The 26,164-nt window shown below is 36.8% G+C and overlaps 1 protein-coding gene across 3 annotated transcripts in view; it reads right to left on the minus strand.

Moving 5' to 3' along the window:
- The window catches only part of FER (FER tyrosine kinase), a 375,071-nt gene that overhangs the window by 9,226 nt on the left and 339,681 nt on the right, over positions 1–26,164 (minus strand). For all 3 annotated transcript variants that reach the window (XM_081054207.1, XM_081054206.1, XM_081054208.1), the window contains one exon: positions 4,493–4,647. In XM_081054207.1, the coding sequence (XP_080910333.1) occupies positions 4,493–4,647 (155 nt within the window). The remainder of the gene's footprint in view (positions 1–4,492; positions 4,648–26,164) is intronic.

Raw genomic sequence — 26,164 nt, forward strand, 5'->3', positions numbered from 1 at the left:
GGACTATAGAGCTGGTCTATCTGGAGGTGTCCCCTGGACAATAATCATAAAAATTAGAGCTCCAAACAAATGTATAAGCCCTTTCTGGGAGATACCAGCAAGCTGTAGCAAGGCAGTTGGAGAGCACAAAGATGGCATCTGTCACTGTACGTTTCTTGAGAGTAACTACACAGGCCCCTAGGTGTGTGCCAAACCTGAAGCCTGCACTTCTGGCCAAAGCTTTAGGACAAGCACATAGGCCTCTTTCACAGAAAGACTGGGGTGTGTTTCAGTTGGCTGTCTGTACAGTGCCCTGGCGGTGGCGGTGGTGGTGGTGGGGTAGCCAAGAACTGTCTGATTACCATCCAATGGGACCCAGGAACAAAAGTCCCCTTGGCCACAGCCACAAAAATCAGGGTAGCAGATATGGATAAAAGTAAAAATTCCTCTCTGGGATATACTGGTGTTCTTGAGTGTGGCAGAGGGAGAGTGCAAAGATGACATCTGCCAGCCCTGTCCTGTAGAGTATACCAGGAGGCCTCTAACTGCCTGTTAAATTAGATGCCTGCCCTCAGGCCGATGCTTCAAGATTAGCAAATGAGCCTTTTTCACATAAAGTCTGGGGGCCTCTCAATTGCTAGCTTCAGGGTTTTGCCCGGGGGAGGGTGAGTCTGAGCACGGAGCTTGTTAACGGGCTGTTTCTTAGTTCTTTAGAGCCTTGTGGGTCTTGTGGACAAGAGCCTTACTGTTTTTCAAAGCTACATATTTAGAGAGTTTATCACGCAGGGGCAGGTCTTAAAAGCTGGGGTGCCAAATGTGGGGATAAACCCTTCACTCCTCAGGGAGAAGCTGCTGGTTTTCAGTTCCCTCCTGATTGTGTGTCACTGTGCCAGGGTTGGGTTGTGGTGAGATTGTGTCTCAGCCTCTCCTACAGACTTTGATGTGGTTCCCTCACCTCGTTTGCCTGATGTATAGGAATTGCTCAGTTAGTTTCGGAATTGCTCAGTTAGTTTCTAGTTTTTGTAGTATTTTCCAAGAAGAAATTGTTGCATATGTAGCTGTAGTTTTGGTGTATCTGTGGGAGCAGGTGAGTTCAGGATCTTCCTATGTCACCATCTAGAACCAGAACCTCATGGGATAATTTTAATGGGCTAAGAGTAATTTAGGATTGTATAGCATTTTGCTACTTTTCCATCACTCATTTGATCCTCAAAATACTCTTGCAGGGAAAAGGTACTACCATTATCATCTTGCAAATTGGAAAATGTAGGTGTAGAGAAGTAGATGGCTTGCCAAGGTTATGCAACTAATGATACAACTGTCTGGGAAACTGTCCTGATAAGCAATCCAGGGCTCTTTTCACTATAAATCCTGTCTCCCTTACATTTCAGTGTATTCAGTTACCTCACGCTAATTAGAGGATGTGTCAGCCTAAAATTCCCAGGTGACAAATGAAAAATTTTTAAATAATTGAATAAATGTTATTTCTTAGTTGGAGATCAGTATCCTATATGCCCTTTACAAACACAGTCCCTTTGATCACTTGAGATGACAGCTGGTAATATACGCTGAAGCAGCTATGAAGTACTTCACCATTTTGTGTTTTTAAAAAAGGGTGTGTGTGTGTGTATGTACATATATATACATATGTATATTCTTCTCAGAGATTCCTCAGCCATTTATTTGTGTATGTATACGTACATATATGTATACATGTATATTTTTTATATATTACATATAAGAATGTGCTGTTGAACTGCTCAAGATAACTGCCCAAGTGTGTCTTTTATTATATATAAGAATATATATATAAAACATGTACATGTATACGTATGTGTATGTACACACACACACAAATAAATGGCTGAGGCACCTCAGAATTAGAGTCTATGCCTCTAGGAAGGAGAATTACATGGCTAGAGATGGGGTAGGAGAGGGCTTATATTGTAGGCCCTTTAGTATTGCTTGATTTTTTTTTTTAAGAACCAAAATTTATTAATAAATGAAAACTCACAATGGCATTAATGTATTATAATTTGCCATGATAAAAACATTGTTACATAACTAATAAGTATAGCACACTTGTCTGTTTTAGATTTACTTGACATTAATGGTTTCGAAAATTAGTTTTAAGTGGATTGGATAGCCTTTTTTTCTTAATACCAAGTATGCATGTACTATCTTTTCAAAAATTAAATGACAACGCTAATGGCAAAAAAAATGGTGAAAGTAATTTCATTCTATGTTCTTAAGCCAGTGTTTCAGAGAGATTCCTTAGATGAAGTTTTTTAAGCTACCCTGATCCCATACTTCATGGGAGACTTGGGCAGTATTTCACTGCTCTGAGCCAAGAGTGAAGAAACGACCCTTAGAAATGAGGCAAAATCTTACCAATCATAAAATGATATTTGAATAAAACATGAAAGAAGATAATGCCTTTCATTAAGACACATATTTTCGCCTGTTAAACAATGCTAAGATTTAGATCTAATCTTCAGTAATTTTATGTCTGTGAGAGCTCAGAAACTTCTCAGGGTTACTGCAATACTTGTAAACCCTCAGGAACTCTCTCTCATTAGACTGAGTAATAAATACTCCAACCTTCTTCCTCACACAGTTAAAACCTCTCCCTCTTTGTCATCTAAGTTGTTCTGCATTTAATGATATTAAAGACTGGTAAAAAATGTCCCTCACTGCCAATCAAAGATCTTCATGCCTGTCTTTATTATTTAAAATGCTTTAGGAAAATATAGGTCCAAGATGGCGGCATAGGAGGCTGCTGAGCTCTCTCTCTCCTTCCCAAGACCACATCAAATGTATACCTATATTTAGAGCAATTCCTCCTGCGAGACAACAGTGAGCCAACTGACACAGCTTCTACGCAACAAGCAAGAGGGAGGAACCACATAGATAACGTCGTGGGACCATGAGAGCTCTCAGGACCGGAGGACACAGTGAGCACCACTGTTTACATTTCCCCTGCATGTGGATAGCGGTGGGGAGCTCCACCCAGGTTCTCTGGGGAACCTGCAGGGCACTGACAGGTCCCCAGCCACCCCTCCTGGAGCTAGATGCATCAGAAACAGCAGGGTGCCATAGCATGTATACAAGGGGTCTCCCCAGCCAGACACTGATCCAGTGACTAAAGCAGGGTGCTGTTTCATGCACCCACTGGGCTGCACACACGTGGGGCTCCCCCCACCTGAAGAGAGTGCAGAGTAAACAAAATGCTGCAGTTCCCACCAGCAGAGCTGCCCTGTGTGGATGGAGTGCAGTGCATACTCAAGGCTGCCCCACCTGGAGAAAAGGTGGAGTTAGGACTTTGAGGTGCAGGCAGAGTGACCCTGCCTAGACCTTGCTGTGACTGTAGGCAATTGAAACAACAGGGCACCCATGCAGGGCTGCTGGTGCAGAGTGAGAGGGGCATGCTCAGTGCGGGAGGAGCTGCACTGCTTGGAGAGGGAGCAGAACTAGTGAAGTGAGGCTGTGAGCACATCAGGCCCCACACACACCCACCCCCACTACAACAGTCCTGCCAAAACTATTCAACACAGTCTACACAGAGACCACTCTCTCAAGACTGGGAAGGATAACTATTCTATTCAACTCATAGGAGCAAAGAGAGAAAGTCACAACATTGTATAACATGGTGAATCGTACTAAATACCACTGAATTCCTCATTTTAAAATGGTTAATTTTATGTTACATGAAAATCACTTCAATTTGAAAAAAGTTTTATTTGTCTTTAATTAAAGCATTTATAAATGCCTGATTTTTTTCATGCTGAAGTAGTTTTTCATTTTAAGTAAGCAAAAAAAATCACTTTATGTTTTAATTCAATACATACTATACCTGTTTACATTTTCATTAATATGAGCGATGGGTTGGTAATTTCTAATTTCACTTAAAGCATTATTATTTTTTTAAATTCTTGAGCTGTTACCCATCTTGTTATGGCCCATTTCACCCCATCCACAGATAATACATACTGTATTTATTTCCAATTACAATGACACATAAAAATTCAAGTGAAAAAAAATCCCTGCAGTTTTAAAATGTAACTGCCATCTCTTAATGCTAAGAAACCATGTCAATTTTCAGAGTGAGAAATGACAGAATTGATTGGCTTAATATTTTAGGAACTTAACATTAGATGAGGTTATTGGTCAAATTATAAGACATTAAAAAGAAATGGTCCAGAGCTATAGCAATACTTCTACTCTGTGTATAATTTGACTCTTTCTCCAAAAAAAGATTTTTATTTTAAAACTCGATTTATATTCACATTTAAAAGTGCTTGTAAGTGTATCCATCTTTTAAATCTAGGACTCTTACATATAGAAATCTGATCAATAAGGGCAATGAATTAAGTCTTTGCTCCTGTTTAAGTGCAAAGTCAACATTTATACATTGTTCTAACTTGGACTCTGCTTTACTCCTGTAACTTTGCTTGTGAATGCTCTGTTCTGATGGAGTCCAATTTTTAACATCAAAAAGAAAGTATAATCTTACCGTAATTAAGAGCTTCTGGTGCTGTCCACTTAATAGGAATTTGTTTTAAACCAGAAGATGAATACACTCCACCATCCTCTTGACGAGACATTCCAAAGTCACTGATTTTCAGAACATTATTTTCGCCTACCAGGCAGTTTCTTGCAGCAAGATCCCTAGGTTAGAACAAGACACAGAAAACACCTATTAAAACAAACTGAAAGCGGCTTTTACATTTATGACTTCCCCTTTTCACATTTTTACATTTGTAATGTATTCATAATGACGTTAAAAATGCTTGTGATTTACTAGTATTTCCCATCTTTTCTGTCACAGGTAAAAAACATCCATAAGAACCTTTGCATATGGAACAGGCCACATGCTAATTTTCTAAGTGCTACATGTATTTCCATTTACATAGAAAACCACTGATTCTAGGGTTAAGAGAAAAATCACAGAGGGGAGGCTAAGCAAACCTGCCATTATTCCTACTAGCTTTCCTAGAGCAGCACTAACAGAACCTGTGATGATGAAATGCTCTGTCTGCTGTGCAATAGGTCACCAATGGCCACACGTGACTATTGAACAGTTGCAGTGGGGCTAATGAGATCGAGAAACTGAATTTTTTATTTTATTTACTTTTAGTTAATTAAGTTTAAATAGTTGCCTGTCACTAGTAGCTACCGAGTAGCCTTGGGCACTGCAGCCTCGAGCTCCCCAGTACATTTTCTATTGCATTTGGGTTGGGCAAACTCTGCATGATGGTCTGGCTTTGTCTCTTTGTCCCACCTCATTTTGTTCCACTCTCTCCATAATTTACTATATTCCAGACTACTGGGCTTCTTTTTGACCCCAAATGCAGGAAAAGTCCCCTAAACATGACACTCTCATTTGCACTGCAGAGCCTTCACACTTCGCGATTCCCTTTGCCTGGACTGCTTGCTCTCCTAGGCATCTACACAGCTGGCCCTTCTTCATTCATTCTTACCTCAAGTGCCCTGTCTTCAGAGACGTCAGCCCTGACCACCCTTATCTGATCAGGACAACAATGAGCAAAACAGACCAAGTCCCTACTCTAATTCTGGTGAGGAAAATATTCAATAATCAAGTTCAAATACACACACACAGACTACATGCTACTACGTGGAGGAGAATGGATTGGTGGAACCAGAGAGCCAATTAGGAGACAATTTCAGGAGTCGAGGAGAGGCAACACAAAGGTAAGTGGTGGAGTTGGTCAAAAGCTGTCAGATTCAGGATATATTTTGAGAGGCTATTCAATAGTATTTGGTGATAGATTGGATGTGGAGTAGGAGAAAAATCGTCATGATGACCCCGGAGATATTTTGGCCTAACCAACTGGAAGAATGGGGCTGACATTTATTGAAATGGGGAAGACTAGGAGGAGGACCAGATTCAGAGTGTGGCAGAGATAGCCAGTTGCTTTCAAATGTGCATTTCCTCTTCTTTTGTAGTAAAATAATCTGATTTTAGCTGAATATACTGCCATCCAGTGAAAAACGGTTATACTTCCCAACCTCCTCTGTAGCTACATGTGGCCATAATCTACGTTCTGGCAATTAGGTGTAAGCAGAAGAGTTGTCTAGAATTTCTAGGAAGTTTCTTTAAAAGAAAGGGGAAGCACCATTACACTTCTCCCTCCTGCTAACAGAGAGAGAAAGCATACGAAAGTTGGAAAAGCACTGATAAAGAACCAAGGACTGCGATACATGTTCTAGACTCCCTACCTCCGTACCTCAGGATTTTTTTTTTAAGTGTGAGAGAAATTTCTATGTGATTCAAGTGATTTTGTTTAGCTTTTTTTTCCTTTGTGTGTTGTTATATGCAGTCAAAAGAAATCCAATATTGGGGGTGGGGTGGTTTCGGAGACATTGAGTTTGAGATATCCGAGAGGCTGAGTAGGCAGTTGGGTATATTAGTCTGGAGGTCAGAAGAGAGGGCTAAGATTTGTCAGTTTTCAGATGGTATTTGAAGCTATGGGATTGGAAAATGCTTTCACCTAAAGAGTGTAGAGGAGAAAAAAAGGTGTTCAAGGATTAAGCCCTAGAGCGCTCCATCATTTAGAGAAGGATTGAAGAAAGGAGACTGAGAAGGAGCAGCAAGTGAGGCAGGAGGGAAACCAAAAGAGAGGTCAGTATCCTGGACTCCAAGTGAGGAAAGCTTTTCAAGAAGGGATAGTAATCAAATGTGTCAACTACCACTGAGAAGACAAGAAAGATGGGGACTATGAGCTGGCCATTGGATTTGGCAACATGGAATTTAATGAGACTGACTAGAGCAATTTTAGTGGAGTGATGGGCACTCCACAAAGCATGAATGGAGTGTGTTCAAAGAGAATGAGAAAAAGAAGTGGAGATAATAAGTTTAGATACTCTTCAATTAATGTTATAAAGGGGTACAGAGAAATGGAGAGGTAACTAGAAGGGGGTTAAGGTCAAAGTTTACCCCTCTAATATGGGGACTATTACATGTATATATGCAGATGGTAATAATATCGCACAGAGGGTAAAATTAATGTAGGAGGAAAAGGTGGCAATTGCAGGTGTGAAGCCCTCAGGAACATAAGAGGTAATAGGGATGGAATCCATCTGTGCATTTCAGAGCTGTGTTCCCAATGCCCAGAATAGTACTTGACACATAGCATGTACTCAATAAATATTTGCTGAATGAATATATATATACACAATACATACACACACACATATATATATGTATATATATGTATATATATATATGTGTGTGTGTATATATATATATATATATATATATATATATATATATATATATACACTATCTCTTCCTAGGAGTGACCCCTGCTAAAGGCAAGTTGTCTATTCTATGCTTTTTCCTTACTGAGGAACAATCAACAACTAGTTTCTTTCAATTGAGATGGTTTTATATATTTATTTTTGGAATGCATCTCTAAATATCAAACATGACTCAAAACTTCCAAAAAATTAAAGTTTACTTTATATGTCTGGTCTTGTAACATAGGAACTATCTTGAGCAACTGATTTATAAGGCCAGGTAATTTGTGATACTGGTATTTCCTAAGGGTATTAGGTTAACTTGGAATTGCTGAACATAATTGATGAAAATAAATTTCTAAGAGTATGTCATAATCACAAAAGGGGCTGGCACCTGGAAACTCAAGGCTGCAAAGAGACAGGTTTGTAAAACATGCTTCCTTCCAAAGATGGAGCTGAAATTATTATTTACATGTTGACAGTTTCACAATTAAAAGTTCTACAGAATTAGCTAAATGCTCATGATTTCCACATTATTCTCCTAAATTACCAGCAGAATAAAAATCTTAAGGTCTTCATCTCTATTGAGATGGGTTCATTTATCTTTGGAGATAATAAATTTCTCTACATGTTAGGCATGTAAAATTTTCAGTAAGTTATTTCCTTTCTATTACTCTGTTGTATTTCATCACTGTGCCCAAATCAAGATCCAGAATGATGTTTGTGATTGTTGACTATTTGACCAATAATTAGATTGTATATTATTTTTTGGAGTGAGTTAGGGACTCGTCTGCCTTCACTCATCTCCCATGATGAGAGAAAAAAAACACCGTTTAATACCTTCCTGAAAAAGTTATTGAACATTAAATCTATTATCATAAACAAATAAAAGTGATCTGTTGTAGGAATTTGAGAGTTTGTGTTTACTTAGATAGGAAGATGTAATTTAATTAATGCTATATATATTTTTAAAGAGCTTTTTTTTTTTAGAGGACAAGCATATTGCTTAAGTTATATTAAGACATATTGCTAAGTTCTGGACCCAGACTATCTTCAACCTTCTGTGATTCCCATCTAGATAAATACCAAAAATAACTCTCTGAAGACTCCTCAAAGGAAAGATACAGGTAGATTCTGGAAAACAGTAATAAGTTGCTAAAGGCAATTGCATGGGAATGAGTTTCCCCCCCTTTATCTTGCAGCTCTTCCCTGAATATGGGTTTCAGTTGCAGAGCCATACAAGGGAAGCAGCATCAGTATCTGAAACTCCAACAGAAACTACATCTTTCTGCCCTGAGGAATCACAAAAAGAGGTCTCTGTGAGCCACAAAGTGTGAGAAAAAACCCAGAGAAGAGGATCGCCTGTTTGAACCTCCGCGTAAGTCCCGAGCTCCACATGTGGGGGCAGACCCAAACCTACTTATAGAACTAAATCATATTTAAACCACTGCCCATATCTCGAAGTAACCCCTCACTGTCATACACAGATTAAAGACAAACACAGGCTTTGAGAAATTAACTGTGATTTGAATTTGTCTATCACTGTGAGGTAGAATTGGGTTGATTACCTGATAAAACACAAGCATAATCTCCAGAGGAATTTAACAGGGACTTATAGACTAAATAATTTAACATTTACAACATCAAGGGAACAATTCCAAATTGCTAAATAGACGAAGAACAAGAAAAATGTTCAATTCTAAAGAGAAAAGCTATCAACAAATGTCAACACCATGATAACCAGATATAAAGCAGCTATTATAACTATTTTATTTTTACCCCAAATATTCATCATTATATACATATATATATATATATATATATATATATATATATATATATATATTATAACTATACTCCATGAAACACAGGAAAATACTCTTGAAATAAATGGAAAAGCAGACTCTCAGTACAGAAATAGAAACTATTAAAGAACATGTTTTCTTTAAACATGTTAAAACTTAAAATATACGAAATTAAAAAACGTCACCACATAGACTCAACAGCATACTGGTGATGACAGAAGGATAGACTCAGCAAACTTGAAAATAAACCATATGAAATATCCAAGCTGAAGAATACAATGAAATGAAAATGTGAACAGAACCTCAGGGACCCATAAAATATGAAAAGATCAAAAATACATGTTATTGGAGCCCCAGACTTAGAAGAACAAGAGACCAGGACAGACAATCGGTTTGAAGAAAAAGGATTAAAAAAAAAATTCCCCAAATTTAGTTGAAAGAAATAATTCAAGAATCTTTATGAACTCCAAACAGGATAAAAATCAAAGAAAAAAACACCAACACATATCATAATCAAGCTAATCAAATCCAAGGAAAAGAAACAATCTTAAAAGCAGATAAAGTGATATATACAGAGAATGATTCCAATAATCACAGATTTCTCAAGGGAAGTGATGGGGGGGCGGATAAGACAATGAGAAAACATCTTTCATTTGTTAAGATGGCAATTCTTCCCAAATTGATTTGTAGATTTAATGGTTTCCAAATCAAAATTCTAGCAGATGTCTTTGTCAACCCACAATTCTATATCCAGCAAAAATATCTATCCTATAGGAATAGGTCAGAACAAAGACATTGTCAGGTGAAAGAAAACTAAGAGAATTCATTGACAACAAACCTACTCTACTAGAAATGATAGATTTCAGGATGGAGAGAAATGATACCAGAAAGAAGTTTGAAACATCAGGATAGAAGAAAGCACAACAGGAATGATGAATATTTGGGGTAAAAATAAAATACTATTTTTTCCTCAAGTTCCTTAAAATAGGAACAAATATTACAGAATTATCTGATCAGATTTTCAATGTCTGTAAATGTTACACATATGACGACTACTACATAAAGGTGGTGTGTAGGCAAAGGGACCTACACAGTTGCAAGTTTTCCACATTTTATATGAAGTGGTACAATATTTAAATAGTCTGTGGAAGGTTAGGTATATGAATTGCAATCTATATAACAAACCACTAAAAAAAGATATAAAGAGATAGCCCCCCCCCAAAAAAAATCAAGATAAAATAAAATGGAATGCTAAAAATATTCAAACATCAGATAATCAAAGAATCAAATATTTAAAATCTCAGTATCAAGAATGAAAAGGAGCCATTACTACTAATTCTACAGACGAAGGATAAGAATAAGGCACTGTTAAACTTTATACCAACAAATTTCACAGTTTTGATGAAATGAATATATTTCTTGAAAATAAAACTTAGTAAAACTGACACAAGAAGAAAAAGAAAAGCTAAATTTATGGCTCTATATCTACTAATGAAAATAAATGTGGTTATTAAAAAACATTCCCAGAAAGTGAACCCCACTGGTTTCATTAGTAAGTTCTATCAAACATTCAGGGAAGAAATAACAATAACATTATGCATCAATTGGAATGATCATAGGTTTTTTTTCTCTTAATCTAGTAAATTACATTGATTAATTTTCAAATGCTAAACCAACGTTGCATTACTAAGATAAACCATACTTGGTCATGATGTGTTATCTTTTTATATATCATGGTTTTAATTTGTTAATATTTTGTTTAAAAACATTTAAACAAAATAATTGTGTTTGAAGTTATTTAAACTTTATTGTCTTTATGAGGGTATTTTTCTGTAATTTCTTTGGTAATGTCATTGTCAGGTTTTGTATTAGAGTTCTACTGGCCTCATAAAATGAGTTAGGTAGTTACTCTCTTCTATTTTAGAAGAAACCTGTATTTAACTTCAGTTTTAGAACTCATTTTTTGAGGCCAGTAGAACTCTAATACAAAACCTGACAATGACATTACCAAAGAAATTACAGAAAAATACCCTCATAAAGACAGTGCCAAATATTTTTAAACAAAATGTTACCAAATTAAATCCCATGATATATAAAAAAGATAACACATCATGACCAAGTATGGTTTATCTTAGTAATGCAAGGTTGGTTTAGCATTTGAAAATTAATCAATGTAATTTACTAGATTAACAGAATATAAGAGAAAAAAAATATTCCAATTGATGCAGAAAAAGCATTTGACACCATTCAATATCTATTAATGATAAAATGTTCAGCAAACTAGAAATAGTGAAGGAACTTCATCAACCTGACAAAGGGCATCTATAAAAAATTCAACCACTAACATCATACTTAAAGGTGAAAGATGAAATTGTTTTCTCCGGAGATCAAAGCAATGATACCTGTTTTTACCACTTCTATTCAAAAGGAACTCTGTTTTGGAGGTCCTAGTCTTTGAAATAAGACCACAAGGAAAAAAAAAAAAGATGTGCAAATATCAGAAAAGAAGTAAAACTTCCCCTATTTGCACTTTTGCAGATGCTATGACTTTTTTACATAGAAAATCATAGGGGGTTTACATAACAAGAACTAGAACTAATAAACATATTTGGCAATTTTGTAAGATAAAAGATTAATACAAAAAAGTATTCTCGTATGCTAGCAGCAAACAGTTGGGAAATAAAATAAATCCCATTGACAGTAATGCCAATAAAACAAATAGCTAAAAATAAGTCTAGCAAAACCCACCAAGTCCTTTACACTTACAACTGTAAAACTTGGCTGAGAAAAATAATAACATATGGAAAGATTCCATGTCATGGAAGACTCAATGCTAAGACAGCCATTCTTCCCAAATTAATCTCCAGATTTAATGCACTCCCATTCATTATTCTAGCAGCTGTCTTTGCAAAATTACACAAGCTGATTCTAAAATGGATATGGAAAAGCTAAGGTTCTGGAATAATCAAACTAATTTTAAGAAATACAAAGTGGAAGGACTTACCTAACATGATTTAAATCTTAGTCTAAAGCTTTGTTACTTAATACAGTTCAAGAAAGGCAAAAAGATATTACAGTTTGATGGAACAGAATAAAACGTCCAGAAATAGATCCACAAATATATGGTCAACTGATTTTGAAAGAGGTACAATGGCACCGCAGTGCACACCTCTGGGTCCTACTCAGTGGGCCACCGACTCCTTCTTGGGGCCAAATGCAGTCTGTTATTCTTGGTCAGAATGAGCTACAATTCACTGCAGCATTTTAGTCATCTACAGGATGTCAGTTTCAGTCCTTTCCTCAGAATAACACCTGCACTTAACAAACACATAGGCGTACCCTTCTGTTGTCATACCTATCTTCACTGAACCACCCATGTAGAAGTTTGTCCTCTGAAATGAGGATTACAGTTCTCTGACCATCTAACACTAGTTTAGAGATACTTTCAACTCAATGTAAATAACATTTCGATAACATTCACAGAAAATTTTATTTCTTTTGGGGTGCATTAAGTTCATGTGAAAGGAAATGATCTATTTTGGGCATAATCTGTTAGTTGAAATACAACGTAGGCATTCAGGCAATAAGCGTACACTGCATACTCCCTGTTTGCTTAATATTCTAATAATTATCAAAGGAGAAAAGCAGATGATTGATTTCTGGGCTGAGAAGCTGGCAGTCTAATTTGGGAGTTAAAGCAGACAGGACACCTTTCTCCCTTTTTTTCTCTCAATTTCTTTCTTTATTAAGCTCATTATTTTCCAACCCTGAGTCCAATTCTCCCAGAGACACACTGGTGCTCCCTGCCTCTTCACACACGAAACTGCTAGAAAACAAGCCAATATGCGCTAGTGTGTTACTGACTGCAAGTCTGAGGAATTCAGAGATAGAAATCTCATGCTAGGCTGGCGATGTCGTTCACAGGAGGTGTCAGAGAGAGCTGTATCTCACCCCATGCAAAGGAGCATAACAGCAAATGCTGCCTACTGCCAAAAGGACAGGGAAATGTCCCATTTACGTCTGCCAAGTAATCTTATTGGAAGATTCAAAGTCAAACTTCTGAGAGTGTACCAGAAGTGTCTTACAAGTCATATATAATGTGAGACAGGCTAATTAAGGATAAAATGAGAACCGAGAGCAGTTATAGGAAATCGAACGCCAGCAGGCAATGGAGATGAGTGAATTTTCTTTGCTATCTGGAAAGCACAACAGTGGGCAGCTTCCTCGGTGGCGATGCTGCCTCTCAGAGCAAACACGGCAGTAAACCAGAAACAACCACGAGGCAGCGCCAGGGTTCCTCTTGCCAGGCTGCTTTACTCCAGACATCATTTATGACTTGCAGCTACAACTCCAGTCAGGATTTATCCCTTATATAGGAAAGGAGTTAGAAAAACATTGGCTGTTTTTCTTTTGGTACAAAAACTATTCCTGCTAGGTCTGGATAATACTGAGCCACAAATAACTATTAATATTTAGGAGGAAAAAACTTCCTTAAAGCCCTAAGGTTTCCTCATTCTGACTAAAACACAGCATACAACCAACAACCCAGGGAGTGGAGAATAAATGAAGCTGACTTCACTTGCCTTACTACCATGTTTCCCCGAAAATAAGACAGAGTCTTCTCTTAAGGTTTGCTCCAAAAGATGCATTAGGGCTTATGTTCAGGGGATGTCATCCTGAAAAACCATGCTAAGGCTTATTTTCCAGTTAGGTCTTATTTTTGGGGAAACAATGTAAGTTCTGATAAAAAGAGCAGAATTATCATACTTTATTACTGTACAACATATCTGTGTTTTGAGAGTTGCAGGCATATTTTGAGGGCATGATATAGTGGTTAAAGGAACCAACTTTTAACCTCAGTTTTCTCATTGTAAAATGGGGGTAATAATAGTACCTACCTCAGATAGTTGTTGTGAGAAATATGTAAACTGCTTAGCACAGTATTTGGAAAATAGAGAGCGCTCAATAAATGGTAACCACACACAGATACAAAACTGTACACTTATCATGGCAAAACTTGAATTTTAGCCACAGAAACTACGAATTGAAGAATCACTCCTTTTTTTCCCTTCTAATTAAAATAAACCATTTACCAGTTTTTTCTTTATATGAATATAAAAGCCATAAAAGCCATTCTATTTAGTTCTATCAACAATTTATACAGCATTTACTATGTATCAGGCATTGTTCTAAGCACTTTCCATATATTATGTCATTTATTCTCCTAAATACTGTATTTATGATCTTCATTTTTATAAATGATGAAACTGAAGCTCAGAATTGAGTGACTTGTCTGGGGTTACACAGTCAATAAGGGGCGAAAGCAGGCATTGAATACCGTCAGCACAGCCCCACAATCTGCAATTTTAGCCACCTGCTGAAATGCCTCTCAATACATCTAGTAATTCTCCTTCAGACTGTCATCAAACCATGCACCACTTAATCCTTGGCCAATGGCTACAACTTTTGAATTTTAAACAACAGAAGAGCCAAAATTGATTACCTTTAAGAAAGGAAGTGACACTTCAAACTCCCTCCTCCCTCCAAAAAGGAAAAGACAAACAAACCCAGAAACAGTCACCAACTGCTTTAAAACAATATACATGACTGTTGTGATGGAAGAAATATAGATAGTATTGCCTGTTTATTGCAAAATTTTGTACACATTAATAGAACCATAAACTCTCTCCCAGAACATACCAGGAAATGAAGGTTGGACAAGGTGGGGTGTCTCTGGCAACTTTGTTGGCACCTTGGAGACCATTTTATACTGGCCAATAATACTAAAGCCATTATTTAGCTGACTGGTGGGGTCGGAGATTAGCCAAAAAAAGGAGATGACGAGCCAGATTGTTCGGCAAATCATATTTACTTCCACAATGGGAACTACCTTATCTTTCCTTCATAAAAAATACATGTAAATATAAGAATCTCCTTACAGTTCTCATTTTCATTTGCACCTCTGATCTCATACAAAGTTTGCTGTTTGCCATATTGGTTCTCATTGCCTCTTTTCCCTTATAATATTTCAAAGTTCTTCCTTAGTGAGTTCTGTGCCTCTTATTAACAGGACACTTATTTCTAAAAGAATGGGCCCCAAAGGATGCCTCAGCAGCAAAACTGGAAATTAGTCCCATTGTTAAACTCAGCTTTATCTCTTCCTTCGAGAAACTGGTGTCACAGACTTCTGGGAGGTGAGAAACAAAAGTATTGCTTCTGTGAATGTGGCAGTAGACCAGGTGTGAAATGAGGGTTAGAGTATAATTTATGTTTTTTTGCTCAAGGCGGGTCCAATGCCCTGTGGGTATATATGGTGAGAGCCAGAGGACTCCGTGTTCTGAAATCTCTCTCCTGCTGCCTGCCAGGACACTTAGAATCCGTAATATTTGAATCTCTTTATTTACTTAAAGCCACTGCTAAAATGTAAATCTGTTACTTGTAGGGAAGGGGGCACTTATTATCACGTATTCACATTTTGGCATGAATTATTTGAACAGATAATTGACTAGACATTATATAAAGTCTTAAGGGAATGGGATGATAGATCAGATATGTTCTAAAAGTTAGAAAAAAGGAGAAAGGGAAAATTGAATACTACAGGGTTGAGGAGAGCAGGCGTGGGTAGGGCATGCAGTGGACTCATATGGAAAAAGTGAACTTGGGCACTGGGTGAATATTTAAAGGGGTGATAGGGCTTGGGTGGTGGCAGCAATGCAGATATAACTTCTAAAATACTTGTCTAAGGCCAGCTGTAATGTATTTATTCTAAACGAGTTTACCTTCTCAAGAGCACAGATCGCACTTGGACGCCTCAACCCCTTAATCTACTTATACTGGATCATGCTCCATTGGGCTGCCCTGTGTGAGAAATGGGCCTTTAGTGATTTCCTCCAACAAGGCTGCTGCCCGATAGCTGGGACATGAAAAACCATGTCCTTCCCTGAAACAGCTGAGTGAATGAGAACCATTTATGGAAGCTGCCGTAGGTCATCCGCTTTTACTTAAAATGGACATGTCCAGCACATATAGAATTTGGCTCTTTCATCTCCTTTCCTTGGGCAAATTCCCTATTAGAGAATTCTAGTTGGACATGCATGAGGACAAACTCCGCACATTCCTTTATTTAGCTTAGAAACCAAATTCCTAGTTAGCTAAAGAAAGAAAACTCATACTAAATATGGATATTGAAGAAAAAAAATCAGAACCAAACACATAGTGATAACACTTGCTTCCATCCTAAATTTACCTGAAAAACCCAAGGAGAATTTTCTTTGTATTTGACTACTGTTGTTAATCTGGATGCTTTACAGTTTTGTGAAATGGATAGTCTGTTTGCATAGTCAGATATAAATCTCTCTCAGTCACTGTTTTCTGCTATCACCTGAGGGCCACATTGTGAAATCAGACACCAAATATCTAGAGACCACCTCTGGGTACACATTTTTAAATAAATATGGATATAATGTTAAATCTCTTAGCAAATAAAGAGTCTGGTCTAGAGGAAGGAGTGGGAGGAGAGGGCAAATGAAAAGACATTGATGAAAAGTAAATGTTTAAATCTCTTTAGTTCACAGAAATATACTAAATTCCAATGGGTAATTCAACAACAAAACAGAGCTCTGTTGTGAGTGTGTACATTGAAGTCCAATAGCTGTCTGGTTGCCACAAAATACACTGCAAAGACTTGCCTTCAAAGTTAGCCTCATTACTAATGGAAAGAACCCCTAGTCCTAAAAGACTTCTGGAAAGGCGATTTATATACTCTCCCATTCTGAGAGTATGAGGAGTGAAAACGGAAGCTAGTTACCTGAGTGACAAATGATGTAACTTAAGTTGGCATATTTGGATGCGTAAGTTACACGCAGCAACAGATAGGAAAAAAGTGACAAAACTACTCCTTACTGAATAGCTATCATAATAGGCATCATTTATTGAGTGCTCTATTACGTGCCAGGTACTGTTTAAATGTTTTTCACGTGACCCATTTTCTGTCAATATTCAACTTCATGCATACTAATCTGAACATTAAATGCATTTCAGATTTTTCCAAAAGTAATAATGCAAATATTTCCACTGTTGGGAGTTCTGGTCTAGGGACTGGGAGAACACAGCGTTCTCACCAGTGTTTTCTTTAACGAGCTATGTGAGTACATTACATATCATTTTCCTGGACTTTGAAAATGCGAGCACCAGTTATTGATTCTTCTGAGTATGTGGGCGCCTGTATAATGTCAAACAATTTTATGTTTCTTTGTACTCCACCCTGATGCGAGTTGTATGTTTTATAATGGCCGACAGAGAAAATACAACATGATAAAAAGCTATCAAGAATATTTTGAAACAAATGTGATTATTAATCACAAGAGTGAAAAAGCGCCTTGTGTAGCTATATACAAGCGATTACTCTGTCTCAAATTACGCTGGATGCACACTTGGAACACTTGGAATAACTTGGAGGGAACAAGGACATGGGTCTAGCAGTTGGTAGTCAGCATATGGTCCTTTCAACTCTAACGTTCTGTATGCTCTAGGTTGAAGGCATGGTCTTCCTGTAACTGGCTGGATGAATCTAGCCACAGAGTGGTGCCAGATGGGCCTGGTGAAGAGTTTTCTACATTTTCAGTGCAACAGTGAGTGTCAGCAGCTAAGGAATGGAATATAGCCAGGTGAGTGAGCTACAAGAGTGCCACTCCGTGTGTTCAACATCTCACCTACCCCAAAGCCAAACTATAGCAATGCAGGTATCCTCTAGCTTGCCTCTGCTGAATAACTGAGGGCGAAAACCAAGAAAACACACTTCCCAACTCTATCAGAATAACAGTAACTATTACGTACCTAGTATGTGTCAGGCATAATACCAGTAGCTTTATCTGTATCCCCAACACTATTTGAAATGTAGGTATCTATTATACCTATAGAGAAACTGAGGCTCAGAGATTAAATAATTTGCCCAAGAACTCACAGCTACTAGGTGGTTGAGTATGGAGACTGTCTTGCTCCAAAGTCCTTGTTCTTTGAATATTCTACAATGCTGCGTATTCTTTTGATTTCTTTGAAATGTTCACATTTGCAATCCCTGAGGAAACAGATTACTGTCATTTTGTTCCTGAGACTTGATCTCTTCCCCATTTAAGTTTAATGAAATTGAGCCCCTGACTCAGTGCTTAGGTTATGCAATATAGGATACAGAGAGAAGACTAAAATCTGCATTACTTTTTCTATTCTGTATAGTCACACAACAGTTCCTCCATAATCATTTGCCATGGTTTATACTTTCATGATGTGCTATACATACTCACACTGGGCTCTAAATTAAGATATAAAAGGCACATAAAGGAGCAGAGCAACTGAGTAATTTGTGATGTGCAAGGTGCCACAATGAGCCTCAGGCTCATTTAAGTTTTTACAGTCTGCAAAATGTTCAGCTACTAATGAACAAACACACTCTAATTATGGTGGAATGTACCTCGATTTAGATACTGAATGATCTGCAGCTGGTTAACTCTGCGGGGTAACCTCTCTGTGCAGCAGATGCCATCGACTCTGCCCTTTGTTGAGCGGGTCAGTCATGGACTATATCCCCCAAATGCTCTGCCCCCCAATTCTCCCAAAAAGACAACTTGCACTTTTGTGTCTGGTTTGGCGATGTCTAATAGACTCTTAGGCCATTCTCTTAGGCAAATGGGAAGACAGCCTCATCTGGCGTATTATAGTAACACAGAAAGTGTCTTTAGAACAGTGTGAGCCCCTATGTACAGAGGGGAAATTTCTATTCATATTTACTGTGGCACCTGTTAATGGAAAACACTTTTCAGTATTTATAAGAATTCAAGAGAAGTAATGACTTTCATCTATCTCAACAGTGCTTTCCTTGCCTCCCATTTACATTCTCTTAAAATGAAATTTTCATTATTCCCATTTCAATTTCTAATGTTGTTTTCTATGTTTATGAAGTGATGTCCCAGGTGACTTTATAATAAATTTTCCTTCAGTCCTACGATTGCTTTCAGTGTATGAAATCCAAATAGGAGAGTCTAAGTTATGAATACAGGTCTATTTTATAATAATTCATTTTTATTTTGAAACAAAGATCTGAAATTCAATTTTTTTTCTGTCTCTTTCCATAGTCAGGAGAGCTTGCTTTATCTTTTTCCAATTTTAATTCTGTGTTATGTTTGATAAGACCTATTTTTGTATTATATTAAGACTCGATTTCATATATGTAACTATTATTCCCTTCTTGTAGTTTTACAAGATAAAAATTTTAAAAAATATTCACCAATGTCCTGCTATGATTAGTTGTTATTTGTTCTGTTATTCTTTGATGTAATCCACACAAAATCTGCATTTTGCATTCATGAAGGATTGATTACTTGTCTGAGGAAATACTAACACTGTAAATATATGTGTCCTTTTAGTTTCAATGAAATTTGAAATTTGCATTTGCCAACTTGCAAACCACAGTTACATAAAACAAAAGTGTCTGAAAGACTCAAGGTGGACAATAAAATAATTTATATAAATGGAAAGCCTACCATGCTTAAAGGGTTCCACAGAGCTTGACAAATTATAGTGATCTCTAAACTACCAGAGGAAAATGTGACAGCTGCTTAACAGCATTCAGCAGCAATGTGCAGCATTGGAAGCAAAGCAAAGGGACTGTCACAGAATCTTGGTGAAATTACATGTGGAATAATTACCTATGTGGGAACTTAACTGGGACACAGGATTTTTACATTCCATAAAATATCAAATTGTCATTTCAGTGCCATGAACTGAATCTCAGCTCATATTAGGTAATAATTGGTTGGGCCTTTTAGATGATCCAAAGTATTTTTAAAGCAAAGTAATTAGGGGCTACATTTGCAAATAGACTTTACTTATTAAGATCTTATTTTGGCAGAAACATTTATTAATCCAACATTAGATATATGCCACAAGACAACATCTGAGTATAATGTAGACTATGAGGCCCAACACATTTAAAAACAATGATGGTGAAGAAAGATCAGTTTTGGTTATTTTGATCCGAGAACTAACTAAGGAGACACTAAGTCTCTTACTAAACAGAGGAGTTTCTGTGTCCCAAGAACATGATATCCTATAGTTACTACTTGTCATAAACAAAAACCTTTACTATTTTATACCAAAAAGACATACTTTTTACTTTGTACTTTTCGAAAGTGCTATTTCGTTAATCTTATAAGTACAGAATCTAGCTACTAAAAGTCCACAAAACAGGGTATACGTACATGTATCCATACATGCATAGGTATGTACATATCAACCAATCAGTCTACCAGTGGTTCAACTTCCCTTCATTAAGGCCTTACGAGGTCCCAGGTCCTCTGCTATGTGCTGCAGATAAAGATAACCTAATTCTTACCCTCAAGGAGTTCAATTTCACAAGAGGAGATAGCTATGTGAGCACATAAATTACAATATTGGAAATTACAAGTTTGAAGGTTAGGAGTAGATTCTCCGAGACAAGTGTAGTGTAGTGTAAAAATATGGTCACAATATTTTATACTTCTCCATCGCTTGTATCTAGACCAACTTAATGACTGTAACGGGCAGGATGGAGCAGGAGTGATATTATGAAGTTCTGGAAGGTAGGCCTTACGAGGCCTTGCAACTTCCACTTTTGTCTTTCTGGGACACTCCTGACATGTAAAGAAGCCTGCGTGAGAAACCAGATAGAGAAGAAGAGGGGCCCAACCTACATCCAGCAAGAAGACCCTAGTCTGTAAGTGAGATGATATTAGACCCTCTGGCTCTAGTTAAACTCCTAGGCGACTAACGTCAGCTAAATAACCTCAGGGGCAAAGAACAGAAAACCATTCATTTGAGCCTCACAGCCTAGCCCAAACTGACAGCACAAAATGAGAAATGGTTGTTGTTTTAAGCCACTATGTTTGGGATGGCATTTTATGTAGGGATAGATAGTTGGTATAGCAGATTTATTAACAGTAATTAAAATGACAGCACAACAGCAAGAGCAGGCAGGGCAGAGTTGGTGGTAAGAGACAAAAAATTATCACTGTTCATGAAGTTCTGAAGCTATTATCTGCTTCTTTCCTCCATACCTAATAGATAACTGCTGCAGGCACCTGCTCATTGGTGCAAAAATTTCTCCTGGCTTGGCTTCTGAACTTCAGCTTTAAACATTTAGCTTTTTAAAGGGCTAGAAGCCAGAATTTTCCCTCTTTCACACTTTTTTATTATTTTTTGCACTAATGATTCCAGGCTATTTGAGGGGTATCTCTTGGGATATATCTTTGCCCCCAGCAATGAAATTATCACAGGGCTCTACCTAGTCTCAAGCTTCTGCACTACCACTTCTAATCTAATATAAAGAGAAGAAAAATAAATTTGAAACACCTGGCTATGGAAGCTAGTTAATTTAGAGGTAAACTTCCTTGAAACGCTTTGAGGGAATTTTAATATCAGATTAGAATAAACCACAATAAGTGATATGATTAATGATGACCCTGAGTCATCAATAAACATTAACTACTGTGAGTTACACTTGGTATCAGAAAACAAAAAAAAATGCGATACGCAGTTTATAATTATTTCCATAAAGATATTTAAAATCGAGGGAGAGAAGCCCTAGAGATAAAATACATTGATTTAATGCTTCCAAAAGTATGTATTTAGCACTTAGTATTTGCCAGGCACTAGTCTAGGCAAAGAAGTGGGAAAACAGACAGAATTCATGTCCTCATGGAACTTACATTCTTCTGGTACAAACCAGTTAAATGATGCTTTGTCAAATATGACACATCGAAAAGAATTACTCCAGGACTCAGCCTATGTAATGTAAAGAGGGGATGCAGGCAACAGGAGGAAGTGGGGAGCAAGAAACAGCAGGAGGAAAGAAATGAGTGACACAGTTCTGTCTAAATAATTGTTGGTTCATTCTGTTATTATATAATGGAGGCCAAAGCCTAGATGACTTCAACATGCTAAGTGGAAGGGTGGAGGTGGGAGGGAGTAAGGTGAAAGTAAAACATGCTAAAGTCATCATCCTGCTCACACTAGAACAGGATGATAGGATGTAAAATGATCGGGTGTAAGCAGCACGTGCTAACAAACAAAAGCGGTATGACAATATGCCATCAGGAAGTAGAACTTTGGGAAAAAAAGAGCATTAGTTAGAATAAAAAGAACTATTCTATATTTCTAAAAAGTAGAACTCACCAAAAAGATACACACTAATAAAATGGAGACTGCAGCAAACGGTGACAACAGAGAATCTAGACATATTATGAATTAAGGACAAGAATAAAAGCAGCACAATTCAGTACAGACAGAAGTGATTCAGAAGTGAGTGATGTATAAAACATGTAATAGATGGAACGTCGGCAGTATCAGCAGAGATGGAGTGAGACAGCATCAGAAGCAAATATCAAACAGGGACCACAGGACTTGCTTTCTAAGCAAACAGCTTAGAAACTTAAACACTAATAAAGGAAAATGGATGTACCTTTGAGTATTTTAACACTTCTATCACTAATGCTTGAGCGGTCATTCAGATTCGATCTATATGGAAACAGAGTCATTATGGAATCCCACACTATTCGTGGTCTGATTATTAAATAGGCAATGATGTCATTTTGTGTAGCAGCTATGCCAGCTTCACAGCTCGGCTTATTTGAACTAAGGATGGTCGGGGCCTCTGGGAACACCTTACTGTCTTTGAAAAAGAATGGGCAAGTCTTCACTTGGCCTTTTCCAGCTGTACTCTCAGGACTAATTAATTTTTTAAAGCTAAGTAGTTTAGGTTTTCTGCAGTTTAGTTATTTTGGTGACTGATTCTATTCATGTAACAACAGACAAAACAATCATTATGCAGATAAGGTTGGTTTGATTTTCTGAATGTTTCTATAATCCATTATATTAACTATAGAATAAGTAGACATGTAAATCTCATCATATTGCCATATGCTAAATGATGAAGTTGTTTAACACTTGGGAATCAGGCACCCAAGCTATTTTATAAAGATTTTTTTCTTTCACATGCTGGATCTTATTTCCATCAGATTATCAAAGAATACACTAGGGAGTAATGTTCTAAAATAAATATTCAATATTCTCTTTAAAATTGAATTGCTTGTACTAAAAGTAATTACATTATTTTTTTCTGATAGTAGATCATCAGGTGCTTCTTTTTTTACCAATATCCAAATTCTTTTGCCTTTGAAAATCACCTCACCAAAGTTCTTTCCAATAATAATAACAAAGAATTCCACTCATGCTGAACTAATAATGGTTCAGGAAGATGATTCATGAAAAAGAAAAGTCTTCCTTTTCCAAAGGATATGTGGTGGACAGATAAAGTCCAAACTCAAAGAAGGGACCATCATTTACTAAAAACTCAAAAGTATCTAATGGGTTTAATAAAATGCTAATAGTGTTTAAGAGAGCGACAATCAATGGATAATTAAATACTTTAGCGGATAATGCGATTTTGAGTAAGAAAAAATAAGACAATGCTGAAGAAAGTGGGTCTAAGTTAGACAGCAGATGAGATAGCACAGTTCCTGTCCACAGGAATCTTTAGGATTTTAGCATATCGGGAGAACCTTTTTCTCTGGGAATGTTAATGGCTAAGATCACTGGTTCAGCAAACATTTCTTGGACTGATATGTAGCAAGCAGTGTGCAGTAGTAGAAAAAACTGGGTTCCTGTCCTTAAGGAGTTTACACCATGGTAGTGAAACGTGATCCTGCAGGAGAAATAATAGGGGTCTACAGAGAGCGCGACCGGTACAAAAGAGAGAGTAGACAGGAGAAAGAAGATGAGAAATGCTTCATGCTTGAGTAGAGCCTTGCTAAATGATTACATATTTGCTAAGGTATCTGTCCAGACATGGAAACTATTTGACATGACCTAGGGAAGAAAAACTCTCAGTCTTATCCTTACAGAAAGGATTGACTGCTCTTCCAGTGCTATTAAATTAACATAATGGAATTTTCACACTGAGTTCTAGCTGAATTTAAATGTTTGTTGTTTTGAAACTTAAAAGGGTTGTTTCAAGCCTTATGCATTCTGAAATTTCACATATTTCACCAGGCAAAAGTATAAAGAAAACATGACTTCTTTTTGTCTAGAGGATGGCATGGAAAAGATGTATATATGACACATAAGAAAATATTCTTAGAAATGCTACTGAAAAGTGAGAGGAAAAGGAAAGGGTAGATAATTAAAAAGCGATTTCCAATGTTGACCTCCCGGAAGAGATGGATAGGACTTAAACTGGGATGGGAGTCTCCCGAAAAGGCAATCAAAGATATTCTGAACAAAAGGTGTGCAGTCAAAAACAAGGCAGATTAGTGAGCAAAAAAACCAATGGCAAGAGTTAGAAAAAAGTTCCAAATCAGCCAGAAGAGGCAGGCACTGTGCAGGCCTTAGATCTGAAAGCGAGAACTAAAACTATAAAACTTTAGAAAAAAGCAGCAGAAAATCCTTGTGACCTGGTTACAAAGGAGTTTTTAGATGTGCTACCAAAAACATGATCCATGAAAGAAAAAAATGGTAAATCCAGACTTCATTAAAATTAGAAACTTCTCTTGAAAAGAAAAAAAAAATATGAAAGGACAAGCCACAGATTAAGAGAAAATATTGCAAAAAATCTATCTTGCAAAAAAAAAAAACCCTATCTCTGTCTTTTGGCTATAAAGACATATATCTAAAAAATATAACATGTGCTTAGAACTTAGTAATAAGAAAACAGCCTGATTAACAAAAAATGGGCAAGAGATTTGAACAGACACTTTACAATAGAAGACATGTGAATGGTAAGTAAGCACACGAAAGGAAGCTCAACATTATTAGTCATTAGGAAAAAAAGAAAAATTAAAACCACAAAATACCACTACATTCTCAACTGTAATGACTAAAAATCAAAAGACTAACAGTAACAAGTGCTACCTGTTGTGTGGAGAAAATGCAACTTCACATGTTGTTGGTGGGCAAACAAAATGGATCAGCCACTTGGAAAACAATGTGACAGTTTCTCATAAAGTTAAACATAAATTTTTCCATGCAATTCCGCCATTCAATTTGTAGATATTTACCCAAGAAAAATAAAGATTTATGTATGAAAATTCATAGCAACTTTCTTTATAATAGCCCCTATGCGGAAAAAATCCATATATCCATTAACTAGTGATGTGACAAATAAACTGTAGTATACAATGGAACACTACTCAGAATTTAAAAGGAAAAAACTATATGCAGCAAATGGATGGATTCCAAAAGCATTATGCTTTAAAAAAAACTAAAAGCATAATGCTGAATTGCTTCCATTTAAATGGAATTTTAGAAAAGGCTAAACTATAGTGACAGCAGATTAGTGGCTTCCTGGAGCAGGTGTAAGAAGGGGAGTGACTACAAAGCAGCACAAGGGAACATGTTTGGGGTGATGGAAGTGTATTGCTGGTTACATGATTGTTATGTACACATTGGTAAAACAAATCAAACTGTACCCTTAAAATTTGTGCATTTTATTGTATTTAAATTATACTGTAATAAAGGTGATTAAAATATGTAAAGCACCTTAAGATTCTTTCAAATATATCTCATCATTATAAAGTTAATGGTGTTATTATTAGTAAAGAACTTGGAATAGCATGTTACTATGGGATATCTGTCTATGGGATTGCAAAATAATTTAGGGATCACATAGTCAAATACTTTAAGTTAAACCAAGCCAACAAATGCTTTAAAATACTACCTCTCTTTAACATATGAAAATGCTTCTGAGCATAACTTTTCTACTTATCTTGGTGAGATTTTTGTTAAGCCATTTCCACAGACCATCACCCCTTTGTGACTAGTATTTGTTAGGAAAAAAGACTTGGAGGGGAATGTGTGGCTCTAAAAAATGGCTTTTCCTAATGCTGAACAGCTAACTGGTCTATATGGCATTTACAACAGTCAAAATAAAATTCAATGAACTATCTTTGTATTACGTTAAGAATGTTACCCCATAAAAAAGTGTTGTTTGTATTAATACTCAAATATTTTCTATTCAAAGGGTGTAGAATGCCAGATTCTTACAAAAGAAACTAAGTGAGAAATGTATAAAGTTGTTAAGAGAGTATATCCTAAGA

This window comes from Rhinolophus hipposideros (genome assembly GCF_964194185.1).
Source record: "Rhinolophus hipposideros genome assembly, chromosome: 7".
Lineage (NCBI taxonomy): Eukaryota > Metazoa > Chordata > Mammalia > Chiroptera > Rhinolophidae > Rhinolophus > Rhinolophus hipposideros.